General features: G+C 48.4%; 1 protein-coding gene across 1 annotated transcript; it reads left to right on the top strand.

The window, feature by feature from the left end:
- Window positions 1–16491, top strand: IL17D (interleukin 17D). The gene is made up of 3 exons (XM_081130354.1): window positions 1–133; window positions 523–809; window positions 15235–16491. Exons 1-3 carry the CDS (start codon window positions 122–124, stop codon window positions 15584–15586), a joined length of 651 nt encoding a protein of 216 aa, XP_080986480.1. The 5' UTR covers window positions 1–121; the 3' UTR covers window positions 15587–16491.
- The last annotated feature ends 2988 nt before the right edge of the window (window positions 16492–19479 follow it).

Raw genomic sequence — 19479 nt, 5'->3', positions numbered from 1 at the left:
ACTCTCCACGGCGGCGGGGGCGGCGCCATCTCCGGCCACGGCCCCTCCTCGAGCCCCGGCCCAGTCCCGTGGCTTGCGGCCCCCGGCTCGGCGTGACGGTCCCGACGGCGTCTCCGGGGACATGGGGTCACTGGTGAGTACGCGCTACCAGCCGCTGGCTTCTCGTGCCCGGTTCGTCCCTGGGACCCCGCGCGCCGGACACCGAGGAGGCGCCGCCGGGATACGGGCCGCGCGCGAGGGCGGGCGGCGGGAGAGAGGTGGTGATGGCGCGGGGACGGCCGGCTCACAGGCACTCGCAGCCCGCGGCACAGCAGCCTGGCCGGCACACGCACACGCGCACGCCGCACGTGCCCCAGCTGCGGGCTCCGGGTCGGGCTCCGGGTCCGGCGCGGGGCGCTCGGGGCGGGGGCGGGGGCGAAGCGGGGCGCGCGGGGCGCGGGGCGGGGACGCGGGGCGCGCGGGGGCCGGTGTGCTCGGCGCCCATCCTCTGGCGCGGACGCGGCTGAGCGGCCTGTCCCGCAGGTCTGGACGCTGGCGGCCGGCGTGCTGCTGGCGCTGACGCTGCCGCCGGGCCGGGCGGGTGCCCCGAGGAGCAGCCGGCGGCCGGCGCGGGGCTGCGCGGACCGGCCCGAGGAGCTCCTGGAGCAGCTGTACGGGCGGCTGGCGGCCGGCGTGCTCGGCGCCTTCCAGCACACGCTGCAGCCGGGCCCGCGCGAGCAGGCGCGCAACGCCAGCTGCCCGGGGGGCCGGCCCGACCGCCGCTTCCGGCCGCCCACCCCGCTGCGCAGCGTGTCGCCCTGGGCCTACAGGTGAGCTGGGGGGCTGAGGGGGCGGCGGGGTGGGGGCGAGGACTGGAGAGATCTGGGAGTCGGGCAGGGAGGACAGGCACGGGCGGGGGGTGGGGGGAGGGCAGCTGGGGTGGGAGGTCGGGCGGGTGGGGTGGGGTGGGGTGGGGTGGGGTGGGGTGGACGGGGGAGATGGGGGGGTGGGGTATGGGGACAGGCAGGGGGGATGGGGCACATACAGAGGGGAAAGCGAAATGGGTAGGTGGCCCCGGACAGGTGGTGCGACTGGGTTGGGACCAATTCAGTCCCACAAAGGCCTATTACCTCCCTTGAAGGAAATCTGCCCTGTACAGCTAGGCGCCACGTGATGTCTGGGTGGGAACGTGTATATATACATATAGGACGATGGTTCCATACATTATAATGGAGCAATGATGCCACTAACCTATGCCTGGTGACATCATAGCTCTCGTGGTGTCACTAAATAGCCTTAAAAACGCTTGGAAAAATCTCTCTGAGCAGTAGCTTGGCTTCTCAGGCCAGAAGCTGTTCCCTTTGCATTTTTCTTTAACCAATGCTGACCTCTCTAGGCCCACAGGTGCCTCCCAAAGTAGGCTGAGGGCCTGAGGGCCAACAGGGGGAAGAGTAACACACAGCAGTAGCAGTGGTTTGTCAAAACCTCTTGTTGGGCATGTCTCCCAGTACAATTGGATCTCAGCCATACATGAAAATAAATTCTAATGTGAAAAATAAAACCACAGAAACATAAAAACACAGTTATAACTGACATATGTTTCTGGCTTGGGTACTTGATGGTATTTAAACAAAATGGGGAAACAGAATGAGCAGCAGGGTTTTTGGAAGGAAATTTAGTACTGGACCCATTCTCACATGCCTGGGAGGTGCACAGGTTTAATGACCAGTGGGCAGAAGGTGTGGTCTCAGAGATCAGGGCTGGAGTGCAAATCGGGACTTGTCAGCCCTAGAATTTTGCACAGTGAGTTAAGCTGAGCTACCCTTGCTGCGTTCCCTGGGAACTGACACTTGTGCCTCCCCAGGACTCATCCCAGAGCCTCTAGGAGCAGGGGACTACTAAGGGAGGTTACGGATAGGAACAGTACACAGTGTTGAGAGATTCTGGTCTGGGCTACCCTGACTACCCTGGGAGCCTTTGCCAGGAGCTGTGTCTGGTGGCCAACAGCATCATCAGTGTTGTTTTTTCATATTATTTAGCAACACTGATGAAATTACCCCCCTCCCCTTTCCAGTGAGCAAATGGAAGCCTGAGGGCTTGCACTCTGAAGTTTTTTAGGGACCTTCGTGGCCAGGACTGCTGATTGCTGGATGCTAAAGGACCCAGCCCTCTGATCATTTCTTCCCACTTCCTCCAGGAGGGGTGTGGGAGGACAGGATTGGCTCCTAAGTGATGTTACTGTGGGCCAGTTTCATTGGGAGAGTGTGCTCCCTGTATGGCCTGAAGCTTGGATTCTAAAGAGTATTTAAGGCAAAAGACAGCGTGCTTAATAAAGATGGGTGGGGAAATGGACTCCAAGTCAGAAATTCTGAAAGGTACAGAAAGGACCACTCTAGGTTGATAAGACAGGCTTTAAAATAGAAATTTGGAATATAAGGTGACTTGCCGTATCTTTATGGGAGAGATGGTTCAATAAGTGATGTTGGGACAGCTGAGTAGCCCTCTGGAAAAAAGTACAATTGGATCTCAGTCCTATATGAAAATAAATTCTAATGTAACAAATAAAACCACAAAAGCAGATAAAAACACATTCAGTTATATTTATAATCTTGAAGGAGAGAAGGCCTGCTTTGTAAACCCAAAGTCATAAAAGACAAGATTTATCAATTCAGTTACATAATTATGCGTCATTTATTCTTGGCAAATTTTTTTAAAACAGAAAAATACAAGGGCTAACGGAGAAATACTTGTAACCCCTGTCACAAAGGGTTCCTTCCCTAAAGAGCTCGTGAGAGGAAGACCTCGTGAAACAATGAGCAGGGCTGTGGACAGTCCCCAGGAAGGATGGCAAATGACTGAGGCACTGGAAACATGAAGAAATGCTGGACTTCAGGCACAATGAGTGAAATGCATATTTAAACTGCGCCGAGAACCCTTTTTTTGTTGTTTGGCACCCATCAGGATCTGTTGGCAAGGCTGTAGGAAAAGGCATTCTTGTACAGTAGAGGGGTGTTCACTGATGCAAAGTTTATGGAGGGCAGTTGGGTATTAACTACAAAATTTTAAAATCACACGCTCTTCAACCCAGCAGTTCCACTTGGAATTCTGCACTTGTCCATGTTACAAATGGTGTTCCCTGTGGTAATAGCAAGTGATTAGAGCCATCTAAATATCCACCAATAGGCAACTAGTTTGGTAAGTGCTCTAAAAGCAGCTCTAGAGAGGACGGGGGCAGGTCTAAAAGTGCCTCAGTGGAGAAGTCCATCATCAGCATAAGGGAGGCAAGCAAGGCGCACGGTGTGGGCAGCCCTCTGCCGGTGACAGTTAAGAGAGAAGCAGTTACATAACATAGACATATGTTAAGTGCTATTTTAAACCGTACGCGCACACACACTTTGGGGCATCTTTGGAACCTGGTTATCACAGTGCCTCTCAAGAGGGGACGGGTGGGAAGGAGACTTACAGGATATGAGACTTTAACTCTTGTATCATCTGCATTTCCTGCCTCATGCGTGCATTCCTTATTTTAAAACATCTTAATTTTAAAATTGAAACTAGAAAGGGAAGTTCAGCAGCCATGAGGACAGAGCAGATACTAAAGAAATGAACAACAGCCCTTGATTTCCCGAGAGCACAGGAGTGACGGGCACATTTGCTCTTAGGGGATGTAGGGCTGACAGCACAGGTTCTGCAGGCAACTCGATAGATTTCTCAGAGCCCCTTGGGATCCCAAAGCTGGGCTGACCATGGATGAGGAACTTAGCTTGGAGAGCATAAGGAATTGGGCCAGGGACAGATAGTAAATGGACTCAGTGATTCTATCAGAGAATAGGCCATGCTGCTGAACCACTGTTACTAGAAAATCTACATTCAACCTCTAGAATATAAATATATTTTCTCATTTACTTTGTGGTATCATGTTTGTTTCTCTTGAGCTCTAAAAACAAAAATAGAATCAATATGGTTGCTCAATAAGTTTTTTTAAAGCCAAAGTGACAGTCATAAATATATTGTAAGAACAGTGAGGTTTATGAAGGTTTAAAGGTACACATCACTCATTTATGTTGAAACCCCAAAGATAAACACCTCCCAGTACTCTAAATAGTTTTCATTGTTTATATTTTTTCAATTCTGGGTAGTAGTCTAAAGATAGCTTTACTCTAGGAGATGGATAGTGCACAACCATTTATTCTCAGGCTTTGTTACTTTCCTACATAACCCTTTTCCTGCAGGGAATGTAAGAGACTACACCCAAATTTATTTTGCAGTAAACACTCCATAGAGAGCAATAATAGCAAAGGAATAAAAGGAAAGAAACAGGACCAGGAGGGAGGATAGGAACAAAGTCGAGTGATTTAAAAATAGAGGCAACAGGCCTCCAGGGAGTGTGCAGAGGCAAGGGGTGTTTTGGCAGGGGCCACCCAAGGGCAGTTAGGACAGCCCAGGTGCTGGGTGGACCATTAGTAAACATCAGTAAAGTTGATGCCACCCCTTGGAGAATCCAACTTGCCACCACTCTCCTCTGTTCCCAGAACTTCGGGCCCAGGTGACTTTGGGGAGCTCATATGGGTTGGGCGAGGTCCCCACCTTGGCCAGGTCAGCGATGCCCACTCACTGGGATGACCTTCACGGTCTGCTAAGTCCATCATGAGATAGTTAGCAATGCTGCACCTGAGAAAGGTTTTCATCAGGACAGGTTGAAATAAAAGGATATTTTTGCGTCACCCTCCTCTAACTCAAACATCTGGTATCCCTGGATGCATCACTATTTCAGTTTACCATGTGGGACAGTTACACCTACCCATCTAATAGTGACTGAGGGGAGCTGAGTGCCCAGAATACAGACCCTGACGCCTTTCTTCATCTTACCGTTTTTAAGTTGGAAAAGGACTATAATATTAATTAGAGAAAGTTGGAGAAGTTGGGAGTACAATGTTAGAAAAAGTTGTGACCACTATGGTGATGGTCTTTTTTTTTTTTTTTTAAATATATCTTTATTGATTTCAGAGGAAAGGAGAGGGAGAGAGATAGAAACATCAATGATGAGAGAGTCATTGATCAGCTGCAGTCCACAACACAGGCATGTGCCCTGACCGGGAATCAAACCCAGATCTAGATCCTAGGTCGATGCTCAACCACTGAGCCACACCCGACTGGGTGATGGTCTTTTTTAATATTCCCATTTACCTCTCTTCCAAATGCACCCTCCCCTGTGTACACTTTCCCATTTGTCTCCAAGCCCTAAGAACAAAGGTTTCTAAGAACCCAGGAGGGTGGCTGCACCCACAAGGCTGTAACCTACAGGGGCCAGCACCAGGTAGACGCACCCCTGTGATGTCTTTCTCCCAGAAATGACACACGAAGACTTGGAGGAGGGCAAGGAGTACGTAGCTCACTACCTTAACAAGGACAAAGACAAAGCCATCTCCCCAAAGCTCTTCTGGAACTTACTGAAGAGTCTAGACTTGTGTGTGATATGAACTCTTCCTGATAACCAAGTGTGACACAACTGGCTCTTCTCTTTGCCCCAGGGACGGACACATCAAAGCTCCCCAGACAGGGTGTGGGCCTGAGTTGCTCTTCATTTGAAGAGACTGTCCCAGCTTCATGAATGGGTGGCATCTGCCATGACAAAGGAACACAACCCCAGGAGAAATTCTGGCTCTGTTCTCATTGCTCTTCTCTCCTCCCTTCTGTAAAGCATTTTTCTGAGTTACCTTCCAAATGCTTTTACAAGCCATAGTCTATGTCTCCCCTGGTCCCTGACCTCCCAGGTGGGCAGATTTTACATGGTATCTACAGGTTTCCTACTTTTGGTTTTAACACTGGCCAGGCATCTGGCTAATTGCAGAGAGATTGCTCAGGGCAGTATGATTGATGGAAGACTCTGGACATGCCCCTCCCCTGTTGGTACCTCAGTTTCCTCCCAGTACAGGGGGAGGGCAGGCAAGCTGGGCCCTTTCCCCTGCTGACAGGCCAGAGCCACTCAGCAGAAGGACTTGCCTCTTGGCTCATCTTCAGGGCTGACCTTGATGCCAAGCTCAGGATCACAGCAGAGTCTACCTCAGTCCCCACCCAGGGGTAGAACTGACACCTAACTGTCCTTGGCTCGAAGAGGGCCAGGTGGAGCCTGCTGCGACCTGGCTGCAGGCGTCTGTGCCTGGCTAGGCTCCCCGCTCTTGGGGCAGATTTTTTTTCCATGTCCTTTTTCATGAGAAATGCACAACTGATGTTTTCTTGTGGGGCTATGAGAGCATTTTCCAGAGCTCCTGGCAGCATGTGCTGAGATCTGTGACTTGGGCTCAGTGTGTGGAGAGGGGGGAGTTGCCAGCATGCTGGGCACCACTGCCCGGCACAGGAGAAGTGTTCTGGTTTTCATGTCCCCAGTTACTCCCTGGCCAGCAAGCCTCTCGACGCCCCGGCTGCAGGGCCACTTCCAAGGGGAAAAGGGGGACTGGAGGGTTAACACAAACCCCTGCCCCAGTGATTCTCTCTCAAACCTGGGGATCAAACAACCTACCGGGCTGTGTGCTGGAATGATCTCTGGGGGCTTTAAACAATGCCAACACCCAGGCCCACCCAGAGCATGACTTTGAATCTCTGGGGTTGGGGATAGACCACTAGTTTAAAAGCCCACTTGTGTTCCTCAGTGAAGGACAACTGAGACCTCCACGCCATCTCCTCTAAAATGCCAAGTGCTTGTTGGGTTGGCAGTGACTCCTCAGCATATGGGGTCTGGGGTTGGTAGGATCGTGCAATTCAGGCATATTTGGGAAAATGCAGTTACCCCACTGTTTACTATGAGCTGAGTTGGTATGTACGGGGTTAGGTGCCTTGTGTAGAAACTGCCCAGTTTCATTGCTGACTGTGTGACTGTCGGTGGTCCCCAGTTCGTGAGCAGACAGCTGTTTGGGCAACTCCTTTGAATGGGGGCTCCTGAGCCGGGGGGGCAGTGAATGTGAGAATGTGAGTTTGTCACTGAGCTGCACATGGCTCTGATGCAGGGCGTCTGAAAACCACGTTTTGGAATTCTTGTCTGGGATTTTTCATTGCCCACACCCCAGGCAAAGACAGGCATTTTTCAGAGGAATCTTAGCTGTTGGAAGGGAGGTTGCTTCTCCCTTTGCCTTCCAGGGGTCCAGATGTAATTTTATGATGTCTTGGTATCTGGTAAGTGAGACCCTCTACCCTTCTTCACGATGGTCTGGAAGCTTCTTGCCTTTTTCTCTCTATACAAAGTTTAGGATCAGCTTTTCCAGGTTCTAAGAGACATCTACTAGGACTTGGGTTAGAGTTGCACTGACTTTCTAGATTAATCTGGGGATTTTCCAGTATCTTGGAGGCTTAGTGGATTGCAGGTGTCTTTTCTAAGCAGAAGACATTAATTAAAAAGTCAAACCATCAGTCCTGCCCTCAGGAAGCTGGGGGAGTAGCCTGGTCATCAGTCATCCCCTTCACTTTGCAGAGAACCAGCAGGGGCAGTGATTTGCCCAGTGCCATTGGTCAGTAACTAAATTTACCAAAATTAAAGGATCTGGACTCTTTTTGACTCCATCTGCCCTTTTACGACAGTCTGTTGGGTTGAACTCACTTAAGAACCACGACTACCGAGGCGGTTTTGTTTCCACTTACCCGGTTCAGTACTTGTGGGTTTCCAGTCTGAGCTGGAGAAGGCATTTCCCAGACCCTTTGTTCCTGGGTTTGGGTCTTGGATCGCGGTAAACAACCACCAGACTTAGTCTTTGCTGCTTGGAAATTAAAATAATGTTATGTTTGGGGAAACGGGAGGTTGAGCCAGGTCTGTGAATCTGTGGTAGTAAATCCCTAGCTCTTGATATTGGGCCTCAGCTGGGGCACACAGCAGCTGCCACTGGGTCTGCTGGGTGCCCTATTACTTCCGAATGGCAGTGCTCCCTGAACCATTCCGAATTGTTTCCTACCAAGTTCAGGGTCCCTGAGGGCAGTGTTCTTTTTCTGTTTCTGCTGTCACTCACATTCCTCCTCCAGCTCAGTTTTGATCACCTCCACTCATGCCAGAAGGGCAGTCCTTTGTTCTTGAATAAAGCATGCCAGATGTCCCTCCATCCAAGTGCCACCTGTAGCCCCAGGGACACTTCTGGATCCTGTCAGAGGGGAAAACTTAATGTGTTTCAAGTGTGTGTCTATGCCAAGCTTCTGTGGAGCAGCACTCAGAAAATGTGAAGACAAAAGAATTATTGCTCATAAGGAGGCGATAGTCACGCAGGTGTCTCCTCTGTCCCATGGCCATGTTTGGTCAGAAACAGGGTCCCTGTTGGAGTGTCTTCATGTTTCATTTTCATGGCAGCTTTCTTTATACACAGAGCACTTTAGCTGACAGTTTTCCCAGAATCTCAAGGCCAGAGGTTGGGGTGATGGGCTTTAGTGCCATGTCCGTCCCCTGGCTGTCCTGAGGCTTCTAGACCTTTCCTGTTCTCTTCGCCACCCCTATAGAATGTGTCTGTCTGTTTTCTGGGGTCTCCAGTGGCATTGGTACCCACAGCCACAGGGTTTCAAGTGTGATGTATGCATCATATCCCCGCCCTGGGGGGCACACTTCTGTTCTAAGAGAACCTCTTGGTCATAAAACCACAATTGGAAAACCATCGAATCTTACGCCTTTTTGTTATGTCCCCCATTCCGACAGAGGTGCAGGCGGTGTCTTTCTGTCACAGTGTCTTAGCCCAGATATGTTACTGTGATGGTGGAAATTTCACTCCCTGGCTACCGACTGATGGAGTTGAGGTGTATATTTTTAGTCATATGAGCCTTCTGACCGTGGCAGCATCCAAGACACTGTGGTTCTACTGATAAAAGTAACAGGTGACGTGGATTGGTGCCTGCGCATGTGGTACACAGGGTGATCCTACTTGTTCAGGTTGGGTCGTCTTTGCTGCCTGAGGTCAAACCTGTATTTCAGACAAGGAAACTGAGTCTGAAGAAGCCATACCTGACCTTCCTACCCCCCTTCTCATTTTGTCCTGTAATGGAGTCTATACCATCAGAATGATCATGTCTCTACTGCTTACAACCTTTCTGTGGCCTCCCATATGTGCAAGGTAAAATCCAGGTCCTCAATACCCTGTCCACTCTCACAGTTCTCATCAAATTGCCACCCAACCACGTACGCACACAGGCAAACGTCACTACAGCTACAGTGACCACTGGCAGTTTCCCCCTCCCCGCCATGGTCCTCTGCTTTCCTGGCTCCTTGGCTGAGCCTTCCCTCACCCCTTCTTTACCAAGGTCAGCCCTCCTTGGCCTCCAGCCTCCCCTCAGACCTCCTTGGGCAAAGCCTTGGGCCATCCCACCTGTGTTCACAGCAGTCTATGGTGCACTTGGCACTGGTTTGTCCTGACCATTGGCTGTGCATTCGTGAAGAAGCCACACCTTCTTCCAGTGCCCACTTCAGGAGCCTGACAAGTCTGCTGAGTTAATGTCCACTACTGCCCACTTTGTGACAAATTCAGGGGGCACTTTGTAACTAGCATCTAGCACTGTGTGTATGTATCTGTACACACGTTCATGTATTTGGTATGTATTTCTAAAAGATGTACTCTTTGTTAAACAAAACCACACAATACTATTATCACACCTGAAAGTTAACACTTCTTAATATCTTTAAATAGGTTCAGAGTCCCTTGAGTGTCTCATAATGAAATGTTTTTCTTCTATTTTTTCTGCTTTATTATTTAAGTCATTTTGAAATAATTTCAAACTAATGAAAAAAAAGTGAATTTAGTACAAGAAATTTCCCGTACCACTTAACCAGATTGCCCACAGGTCGGCATCATAACTAAGCAACATTTTCAAGATCAGGAAATGGACCCTGGCACAGGGCTGTAACCTACTCTGTGGCCCTTCTTCAGAGTGTCCCAGTAAGGCCCCTTTTCTGCTCTAGCTCCAGCTCTAGCCTAGGCTCACATGTTGCTTCTGGTGCTCAGAACTCTTCAGCTGCCTTCAGTCTGTGACAGTTCCTCAGTTCTTTATCATCCATGACTGTGACACTTTGAAGAGTACTGGTCAGTTATTTTGTGGGGTGTCCCTCAGTTTGGGTTTGATACGGTTTTTAAGTGACCATATACTTTCTCATCCAGAGACACTTGGGCATAAAGGGGTCTCAATTCATAACTGCACAGCAGGTGTAACCAGGCCAGTGGTGTCCTGGTAGTTGTCACTGCTCAAGGCTCTCTTTTTTCTTTTTTATTGAAATATAGTTGATATACAACATTATATTAGTTTCAGGTGAATAATATAATGACTTGATATATGTATATATTGAGAAATGGTCATCACAGTAAGTCTAGTTAACATCCATCACCTCACATAGTTACAAAATTTTTTTCTTGGGAGATTTACTCTTAGCAACTTTCAAATATACAATACAATATTGTTAACTTTAGTCACCATGTGGTACATTACATCCCAGGACTTATTTATTTTATAATTGGAAGTTTGTACCTTTTGACCCCCTTCTCATTTCAGCCACCCCCAAACCCCTCCCTCTGGCAACCACTAATCTGTCCTCTGTATCTCTGAGCTCAGGTTTTTTTTCTTTTTAGATTCCACATATAAGTGAGATCATATAATATTTATCTTTCCTCGACTAGTTTATTTCACTTAGCATAATAACCTCTAAGTACACCCATGTTGTTGCAAATGGCAAGATTTCTTTCTTTTTTTTATGACCGAGTAATATTCCATTGCATACATGTATCACATCTTCTTAATCCATTCATCTATTGATGGGCACTTGGGTTGCATCCATATGTTGGCTATTGTAAATAATGTTGCAATCAACGTAGGGGTGCACATATCCTTCAAATTAGTGTTTTTGATTCCTTTGGATATATACCCAGAAGTAGGGTTGCTGGGTCATCTGGTAGTTCCATTTAAAATTTTTTTAGGAAACTCCATACTGTTTTCCATTGCGGCTGCACCATTTTACAATTCCACCAACAGTGCACAAGGGTTCCCTTTTCTCCACATCCTCACCAACACCTGTTGTTTATTGACTTTTTTATTACAGCCATTCTGACAGATGTGAGGTGATATCTCTGTGGCTTTGATTTGCTTTTCTCTGATAATTAGTGACGTTGAACATCGCATGTATCTGTTGACCATCTGTGTGTTCTCTTTGGAAAAATATCTATTTAGTTCCTCTGCCCATTTTTTAAATTGCATTGTTTTGGTTTTGGGCTATTGAGTTGTGTAAGTTCTTTATAAATTTTGGATATCAGTCACTTATCAGATGTATAATTTATAAATATGTCTCCCATTCAATAGGCTGCCTTTTCATTTTGTTGATGGTTTCCCAACACTCTTTAATATGCAGGTCCCCCTCCCTCTTTTGTTCCTTTTGGAATGAAATGCCTGCTGAGTTTCCTACATTCTGTATGTTGTTGGTCCTGTCCTCATAGTACTTTTGAATGTGTTCTCCATACCTATGTTAACAGTAAATTGGCTAAATCAGATTCCAGTTGGGTTTTGGACTAGCCTCTTCTCTTCTTGGCTCCAGGGAGGCCACTGCTCCCTTTGTCAGTCTCTACACTTAGACTTCTCCCTTAAAAAGTTGTTTTTCCCACCTTTTACTTGGTATGTCTCCACACACTTCCCTCAACAATTTCATTGAACCACCCTCTATATGCTAATAATTTGAAAATCTTTACCTTCTACCAACACCTCTCTTGGCTCCAGATCATCTTCCATCCCGTCATCATAAGGATCCACTAACATTCTGTCTGATCAGGTCACTTCACTCTCTAACACTCTGCCCATCACCTTCAGGGTTAAATCCAAGTTTTTTGCTATGAACAAGACCCTTGCTGGTCCAGCCTCCACAGTCACCCCAGCCCCATCTTGTCTTCTTTATGTGCTGCAGCCCTAACTCTGATGTGGGCCCTTGACTCTCAGCTTTGGCCTCTACCCTACCTGCCCTTTTTCCTTTCTTCCTCTGGACAGATGTACCCAGGAGCCACATTTGCCAGGAAGCCTCCCCTGGCTGCCACGCAGGGTCAACTGTCTAAGTGTTCCTTTGTGCATTTATCCCTCAGATGAGTCCCTGGGTAGTGGATATGTTTCGTAGACACCACACTGCCCAAAATGTCATTGGCAACATGGATGTTTGTGGAATAAATGTTGAAAGTGATTGAAGATTTTAGGAATTCCCTTCGAATGTTTAGTTAGGGTCTTATATTAACCTCCAGGTATGAAGGACGAAATACCATCATCAGCTCACCATCTCTCTGTCTGAGGCCCAAAGTGTTTTTGAGAACATGGGGAAAAAGCAGATTAAATTCAATATTGACTTGAATTGGACCTTAAATATTGTGGGTCTTCACTGAGTTGATACTGGTTTGGGGAAGGGGCACCCTGAGCAGAGCTTAGCTGCAGCCCATGCAGCGCACATCCCGCTGTGGGGTGACTGAGGTAGGCTGAACGGAAGGGAAGACGGTGAAGAGGTGTGGGGAAGGTACCAGGAAGGACCATGTGCAGGCCTCTGAAGGCAAAGCAGAGGACTTGATGTGAACCGCCAACAAGAGGGGGCCTGAGGGAGCCTGTGCCTCAGAACCCCAGTTGGGTAGGAATGAGGCATTGCAGAGGAGGTGGGAAGGTGGGAAAGGTAGGAGTGGACAGCTTTTTCAGTCCTCAAAAGGATAGAGTTCACTGTGCTACAAAAGCCTGGATGGAACAGCAGTGATGAGAAGCTTAAAGTCTAATTTCAACCATTTGAGTGCATGTTGGAATGTGAAGGAGGGGACTCTGTAAATGTAAGGGTCTTGGTGGCAGAGACACTTGCATTTTGCAGGCAGCCCCCACTGCACCCTCTTGTTTGCACATAACAGATTTATTAGCGTTCACTCCCCGTAGTGAGGAAGTTAGGGGACCATACCTGTGTGTACACCACCAGCAGGGTTGCCTGTGCCTGAGGCCTCTTTGCTCCCCCATTGTTACCCTCATCCTTCTGGTCACCCTGAATGGGAGCTTTGGAATCCCTGATGACGCAAACAGAAAATGTGGCCTCTTGGCTTTAGAGGCTTTAGAATGCTCTAGTGGCCAGGTCGGGTGTGGTCCTCCAGTTGAACTGTCACCCATCCTCTTCAGGGCATCCTGCCAGCACCTGCCCTCCCTCAAGTCTTCTCCTCCTGCATGAACCAGGTATTACCCACCTCTGGGACGTGGATGCCCACACAGTGCCTCCCTTAAGGCAAAACTATCTTAGCTCTTTCCACTGTGTAAATGGCACATAGTTGGCATTGAGTAAATTTGTCTTTGCATGAAGATACCATTTCTAGACTCTTCTCTGCCTAGCCATCCTGGCCATCAGTGTCTGAAGATGTTCGGCCCAAGCAGAAGGACTCACATACCCTCCTTACCCGTCCAGGGCCATCCACCCTCTTCAGGCCACTCAGAGTTAACACTTGCCTCAATGGCATGGTCTCCCCCACAAAGAACATCCTTGAATCCTGTCACTCCCTCCCTGACCCCATCACTTGCCCAGCAGCAGCATCCACTTCACTCATTCCGTAAGAGCTTCAGCTGTCCCTCACGTGCTCCACCTCTCCCATTCCCTGCTACTTCTGTCCCCCTTGCCCACTTTTACTAGACAGTCCCAACATACTTCTTAACTGGAAACCTCTCAACCTGGTTGATGCATTTTAATCAGCAGTGAAGACTAGTCCACAGAGCCAGTCACTTGAAGGACCTATGACTTATGCAAGCCACAGGGGTCAGGGTAGCCTTGGCCAGGCGCTTCTTGGGGCACCTGCTGTGCTGCAGCCTCACTGCTGCCAGGAGCGCTCAATAAAAGGAATGGAGGAGAAACCATACATACCTCAAGTTCTAGGGTTCAGAAACCTTTACGCACCTATCATTTTTTCCAGGCTCCCATTGGGCAGCACTTTGGGGGCCTTCCTGGACTGGCACCAGGCAGGTCTGCAAATGTGTGTGTGTTGCTTGAGAGGTTGGAGAAATCAAATATGTGATTCTGAGATTTTAGGGTCCCTAGCACTCAGCTCCAGAAGAAAGAAGAACATTCATGAGATGATTATACAAGTTTTAAATGGGCAGGTTAATGGAAATGAGAATTTGGAGTCATGGCGATCCTGTGAGAAATGGGGACAATCCTACCCTCTGAAAAGGGACATTAGGGAGGAGTCCTAGTTCCCCATGAATGACTTCCTTGCTTTGGGGAGGGAGTGGTAGAAGGTAGAGAGGGGCCTGGAGTTTCTCTTGTTCCCCCCAGGGAGCCATAGGGCCCAGCAAGCGCCAGACCCTTCACAGTGTGGCAGTAGGCTGTTTGTAGGTGTTTGACACTTGGTTCTTGGCATCTGACCTGAAAGTAGGGAGGCCTGGTAAGGATGAAAATTGAAACCTCCATGCACTTTTCGAATGTCCCAGACTGACCAGGTCTGCTGTACCCTGGTGTGACTTCAGCTCCTTCACAGAGGAGGGCACATGGACCCTGACAGATGGACACAGGGCTCACCTTGTGGCCTTCTGGACAAGCGTCTCAAAGCTGCCTTTGCTCACGGCTGTTTCAGCGGCCAGGTGATCGGTGTCTGCATGGTCTGACGCCCAGGCCAGCTAGCCCCATGCAGAGTTGCCTGTCCTGGGCCCTGGCAGTGTGGCCGTTTTCTGAGACTGCAGAGCCTGGTGGGCTGGAGCAAAGGCGGTTCTGCTCCCGGGTGGCCCATCACAGCTGGAGTTGGGATCCTGGCACAGGGAGGATGTCTGATTACACTCCAGTAGCTATGTGGTCACCTGTCGGTGCATGTACACAGTATAGAGGTGTTATTTTCTAGGGGCACTAGTGCAGAGTCTGAAAGCGTTTTAGGGAATGGCCTGCGGCCAGCTGTAAACTCTGTCTTTGCCATCTGTAGATCCGGGTCTCGCATAGACGCTACCTGGGGTAAAGTGTCCGGTCAACCTTCTTGCTCCATGTAAGCAATAACCTCAACACTTCCTAGCACACCTTAGGCCACCCACTCTACAGATGGTGCCCCCTCCACCTGAGGCTGCACTGACGCCCGTTGGGCCCTCTGACCCCACGCGCAGTACCTGAGCTCACTGATTCCCGCACACTCTCGGGCACGCACCACCGGAGCTTGCACAGACCCGTCGCGCATCGCCCGAACCCTCCGAGCCAGGGGACTCTGCCGCGGTGTACACTGACCCCTCACGCGCTGCCCCCTCCCTCACTGGCCAAGCTTGCAGTGATCCCGCCTCTCCCCACAGGCTGTCCTACGACCCCACTCGCTACCCTCGGCTCCTGCCGGAGGCTTACTGCCTGTGCCGCGGCTGCCTGACCGGGCCGCGCGGGGAGGAGGACCTGAGCCTTCGCAGTGCGCCCGTGTTGCTGCCCACGGTAGTGCTGCGCCGCACCCCTGGATGCGCCGGGGGCCGCTCGGTCTACGCTGAGGAGTACGTGGCAGTGCCTGTGGGCTGTACCTGTGTCCCTGCGCTGGACCACGACACACCAGCTGCCCCCGGAGCAGACCGCGATGGAAAAGAGCGGAACCGTGACCCGGCCCACCAGGAGCGGGACAGGGAGCTGCGCAGGCCTCTACGTCCCGGAGCAGGACAGTGACTCAGCAGGTCTTGCCCACGGGGCCACCCACAGGGGAACCTCTCCGGTGGCCCCGGCTTCTAGGCGTAAGTCAGTGTACAGTCGGCCCTAGTGTAGAGAGACCAGCCGCTGGAACAGGACAAGTCATCAAAGCCCCTTAGCCTCTGCACGTAGGTGGGTGGTAGACGCTTTTTAAAACATCTTTTTATAAGAATATATACCTAATTGTTTTCAATAGGGGCAGGAACTATTTTTATATTAACGATTTTGAACAATTAAATTTTTACTTGCATATATACACTTTATAAATCTTATTTTCACTTCCTCTGCTAGATTTTAGCAGAGTTGGAATCCTCAGATAAACTCTTTTAAGCAGGCACTGTGGCCTGAGTCTCTAAAGCCAGGTTCAACCCTGTCAATCTGGTTGTGCCAGCAATGGGGACAGGGTTGAACCTGACATGCCCACCATCTGGTGACAGTCCCCAGGGGCTGCTACAGAGATAAAAGGGAAGTGTAGTAGGCTCAGGTAACCCCAGAGCCATCCCAGAAATCCTAAACTTAGGTTTACTAGTATATGGATGGCTGCAGGTATACTGAATTAAAAATTTTTTTTTTTCACTTTTCAAAGTCAGTGGGGCCAATTTGTGGGTAAGAGGTGGTGAGATAACAGCAGCAGGTGAAATGTGGCATCTTTGCCAACTCTCAAAAAGAACCTAACTCTAGGCTGTTTTAAGGGCTTCCGGAACTAGCCACATGAGGGGAAAGTGAGCTAACTTCCCATTTCCAGGAAGCAGTATCAAGCCTCTTTTTCTACATGTTGCAATGTGAACTGAATCCTTTCTTTAGGCTGGAAGTCTGTCCCTGAACACAACGATTCATAAAAGTGAGTTCTTTTTAAGTCATTAAAATGGTTGTTGGTGAAAGTATATTGCTTATGTGTATTTCTCTCTCATGGGCTCAATTGAGTTTTAGACTTTATCTTAACTTTATGGTGGAAGTTTAAGAAATGATTTGGTCTTCGATCAAGTAGCCATGTAAAGTCAATCTCTCTGCTCTTCTGTGCCACCCCAGCCAAACCAAGAAGTGCCCTTCATGTGATTCACTCCCAAGCTTCAGCTGCCATAGAAATAAACAGCTTTGGCTGCCTGAGTCACCATCAGCCTTCGTTTGATCTGGACGCAAGGATCACTGAGAGGACTTTCAACTTTACTGTTGACAGAGTTGTGCATGAAAACAAACTGCTGAACAGAATCTGTATTTTCCAAGTAGCTGTGGATAGTTTGGGATTTTTTTTTTTTTAAAGTAGCCCCAGTAGTGGTATTCGAGTGTGTTGTCCAGAAACAGAAAGTTCAGAGCAACTTTTTGTTGCCAGTTCAGAAAAACAAAAATCCATTGCCATGGGGTACCTCAGTTAGAGTGTTGTCCTAATACGCCAAGGTTGTGGGTTTGATCCCCAGTCAAGGCACATACAAGACACCACCAATGAATGCATAAATAAGTGGAACAATAAATCAATGTTTCTCTCCCCATCCTTTCTCTCTAAAAATCCATCAGTAAATTTTTTTAAAAATCCATAATTAAAAAGGAAATTGTCTTTCAAACCAGTGATTTGGGTAGTTTCAGTCATCACCACTGTTGTGCATCATCTTCTAGCCATTCCTCAGATATAAATAGTGTAAACTAGAGTAGATAAGAACAAACTTTCTTTCTGGTGGAAATGTCACTATTTTATTCATTGTATTATTGTTTTAGTTTGTTAAAAGGTAGCACATTCCCAGTGGAAGAAACTGGCTTTCCATTCTAAGATCTATAAAGGCAACCTTTCTTTGTGCTTTTTCTCTGAATGGCACATTCATCCACTTAACCATTTATTGAGCACTTGCCCTGTTCAAGGTGCTGAGCTCCTGGAACCAACTGTGAACCACACCAACTCCACACTCAGCTGAAAGTGGAAACTGCATTGGCTGTCAGTGCCCCGGGCATCTCAGGCCTCTGCTCACCTCATGTGCTGCCCATGAATAGGAGCTAGTTTGCGCACCTATAAAATGAGGTGGTGCCATCCACATCACAGGTATCATGAGGGTTGAACACCATTGTGACGCACCTGGCACAGTGTCTGCCTGCACACAGCAGGTAGCCAAACACATTAGACAAAATACATTTTTATATGAGTTAAGCTTTGCCCATTCCCTCCTCTACCCCTTTGGAGAAATAAGGTTTCTTTCATCTTAAATGCTAGATTTACAGACCAACTAAAATTCTTTTATTTTTAGGCTGCTACCTGCCCACAATTCCTAAATTGTTCTTTACATTTCTATGCATGACTTGGTATAATATGTTTTACCTCCTTAGGTAATTTTTAGCAAAGTGCTTCTTAAGGAAATAATATGGTAAGGATTATTTTTTAAAAGGACAAACATTTAGCTCAGGGGGTGTGGCTCAGTGGTTGAGCACCGACCCATAAACTAGGAGGTGTGATTCCTGGTCCGGATACATGCCTGGGTTGCTGGCTCAATCCCCAGTAAGGGTGTGCAGGAGGTGGCTAATCAATGATTTTCTCTCGTCACTGATGTTTCAATCTCTCTCCCCCTCTCCCTTTCAAATCAATAAAAAACATTTAAAAAAATTTACTGAATACTTAACATCTCAGGTGCTGATACACTGATAAAAATATAAATGTCTCAAAAATACAGAGTGATCTTTTAAGTAAATTTCAAATTACCTGAAAGTGTGACAACTGAGTTCTGAGAAACAAGCACGAGCAGCCCAGCATTCGCGGAGCACCAGCTACCATGCGGCTCTCCAAGACAAACCGTTTTGCTACAGTAAAAGCAATCCTAGTCTCTGATTTTCAACCTCAGAGGTTTACTTCTCACTCCCCCTGATGTCCAGTGCAGGCCAGCTGCAGCTGCGGTCCACTTGGGGGCCTAGACAGCCCAAGCAGCTTGTCTAGAATACTGCTGGTCATAGTGTCAGAGGGAAAATGAGGTTCTAACTAGAAGTGGCACATGTTACTTCCTTCATGTGTTGTTAGCCAAAGCAAGTCAAATAAGATGGGGAAGTATACAAATCCTTTCCCAGAGAAAAGTTATTTTTAAAGTTTTTACTTTGAAATGTAGATTTACAGAAAATTGCAAAAATACTAGAGTGGTCTTGTGTGTCCTTCACCCAGTCTCCCCCAATCATGACATCTTAAGTAATTACAATGTCACAACCAGGAGTGGACATAGGCACCGCCCAAGACCCCACTCAGTTTACCAGTTGTGCACACGTGCATTTGTATGTGTGTTTAGCTCTGTGTAATGCTGTCACGTGTGTAGACTTGTGTCACCACTGCACAATCAAGATTCAGAACAGTCCTAGCACCACAAAGACGCCACCCCCACCCCAGCCTCTGCCAACCACTGACCTGTTCTCCACTGCACAACATTCTTACATAAATGGAAATGCAATGTGTGACCTTTGGGACTGGCTTCTTCACCCTTGAAACCATCCAAGTTGCAGGGATCCACAATCAGTTCCTTTGCATTGCTGAGGAGTTTCTATGCTGTGGACGTAGGGGAAATATTTTTTGAATAATAGAAACTGGCACTTCCTTCATGTCCTGTTTGCTTCAGTGTTTGGTTTATAGACAGCACTCATTTTCTCAAGCAGCTTGGAGAGTTTGCTGTGGCCCTAGGTAGGATGCTTTCTCCAAGAATTAGGAGAGAAGAAAACATCCAGGAGGCCCTAGGACACTGGTTCCTGAGACAAGTTGTGTCTGCTTAAGGGGCTTGGGTAGAGGAGGGGCTCCTCACAAGTCCTACAACCCTCCCGGAGAGCTGCGGGAAGAATCAGCAGTCCACAGGCAGTGTCAGAATGAGCCCATTTTAGGGGGATGTAGGGTCCAAGGCAGAGGCTAACGTTCTGTCCAA

This window comes from Miniopterus schreibersii (genome assembly GCF_964146895.1).
Source record: "Miniopterus schreibersii genome assembly, chromosome: 2".
NCBI lineage: Eukaryota > Metazoa > Chordata > Mammalia > Chiroptera > Miniopteridae > Miniopterus > Miniopterus schreibersii.
The sequence above is the reverse complement of the archived record's forward strand: the minus strand, read 5'-3'. Positions and strand labels throughout refer to the sequence as shown.

Coding starts and splice junctions, on each gene's coding strand:
- IL17D (XM_081130354.1), top strand. Junction 810..15,234: donor GTGTCGCCCTGGGCCTACAG/GTGAGCTGGGGG, acceptor CTCTCCCCACAG/GCTGTCCTACGACCCCACTC.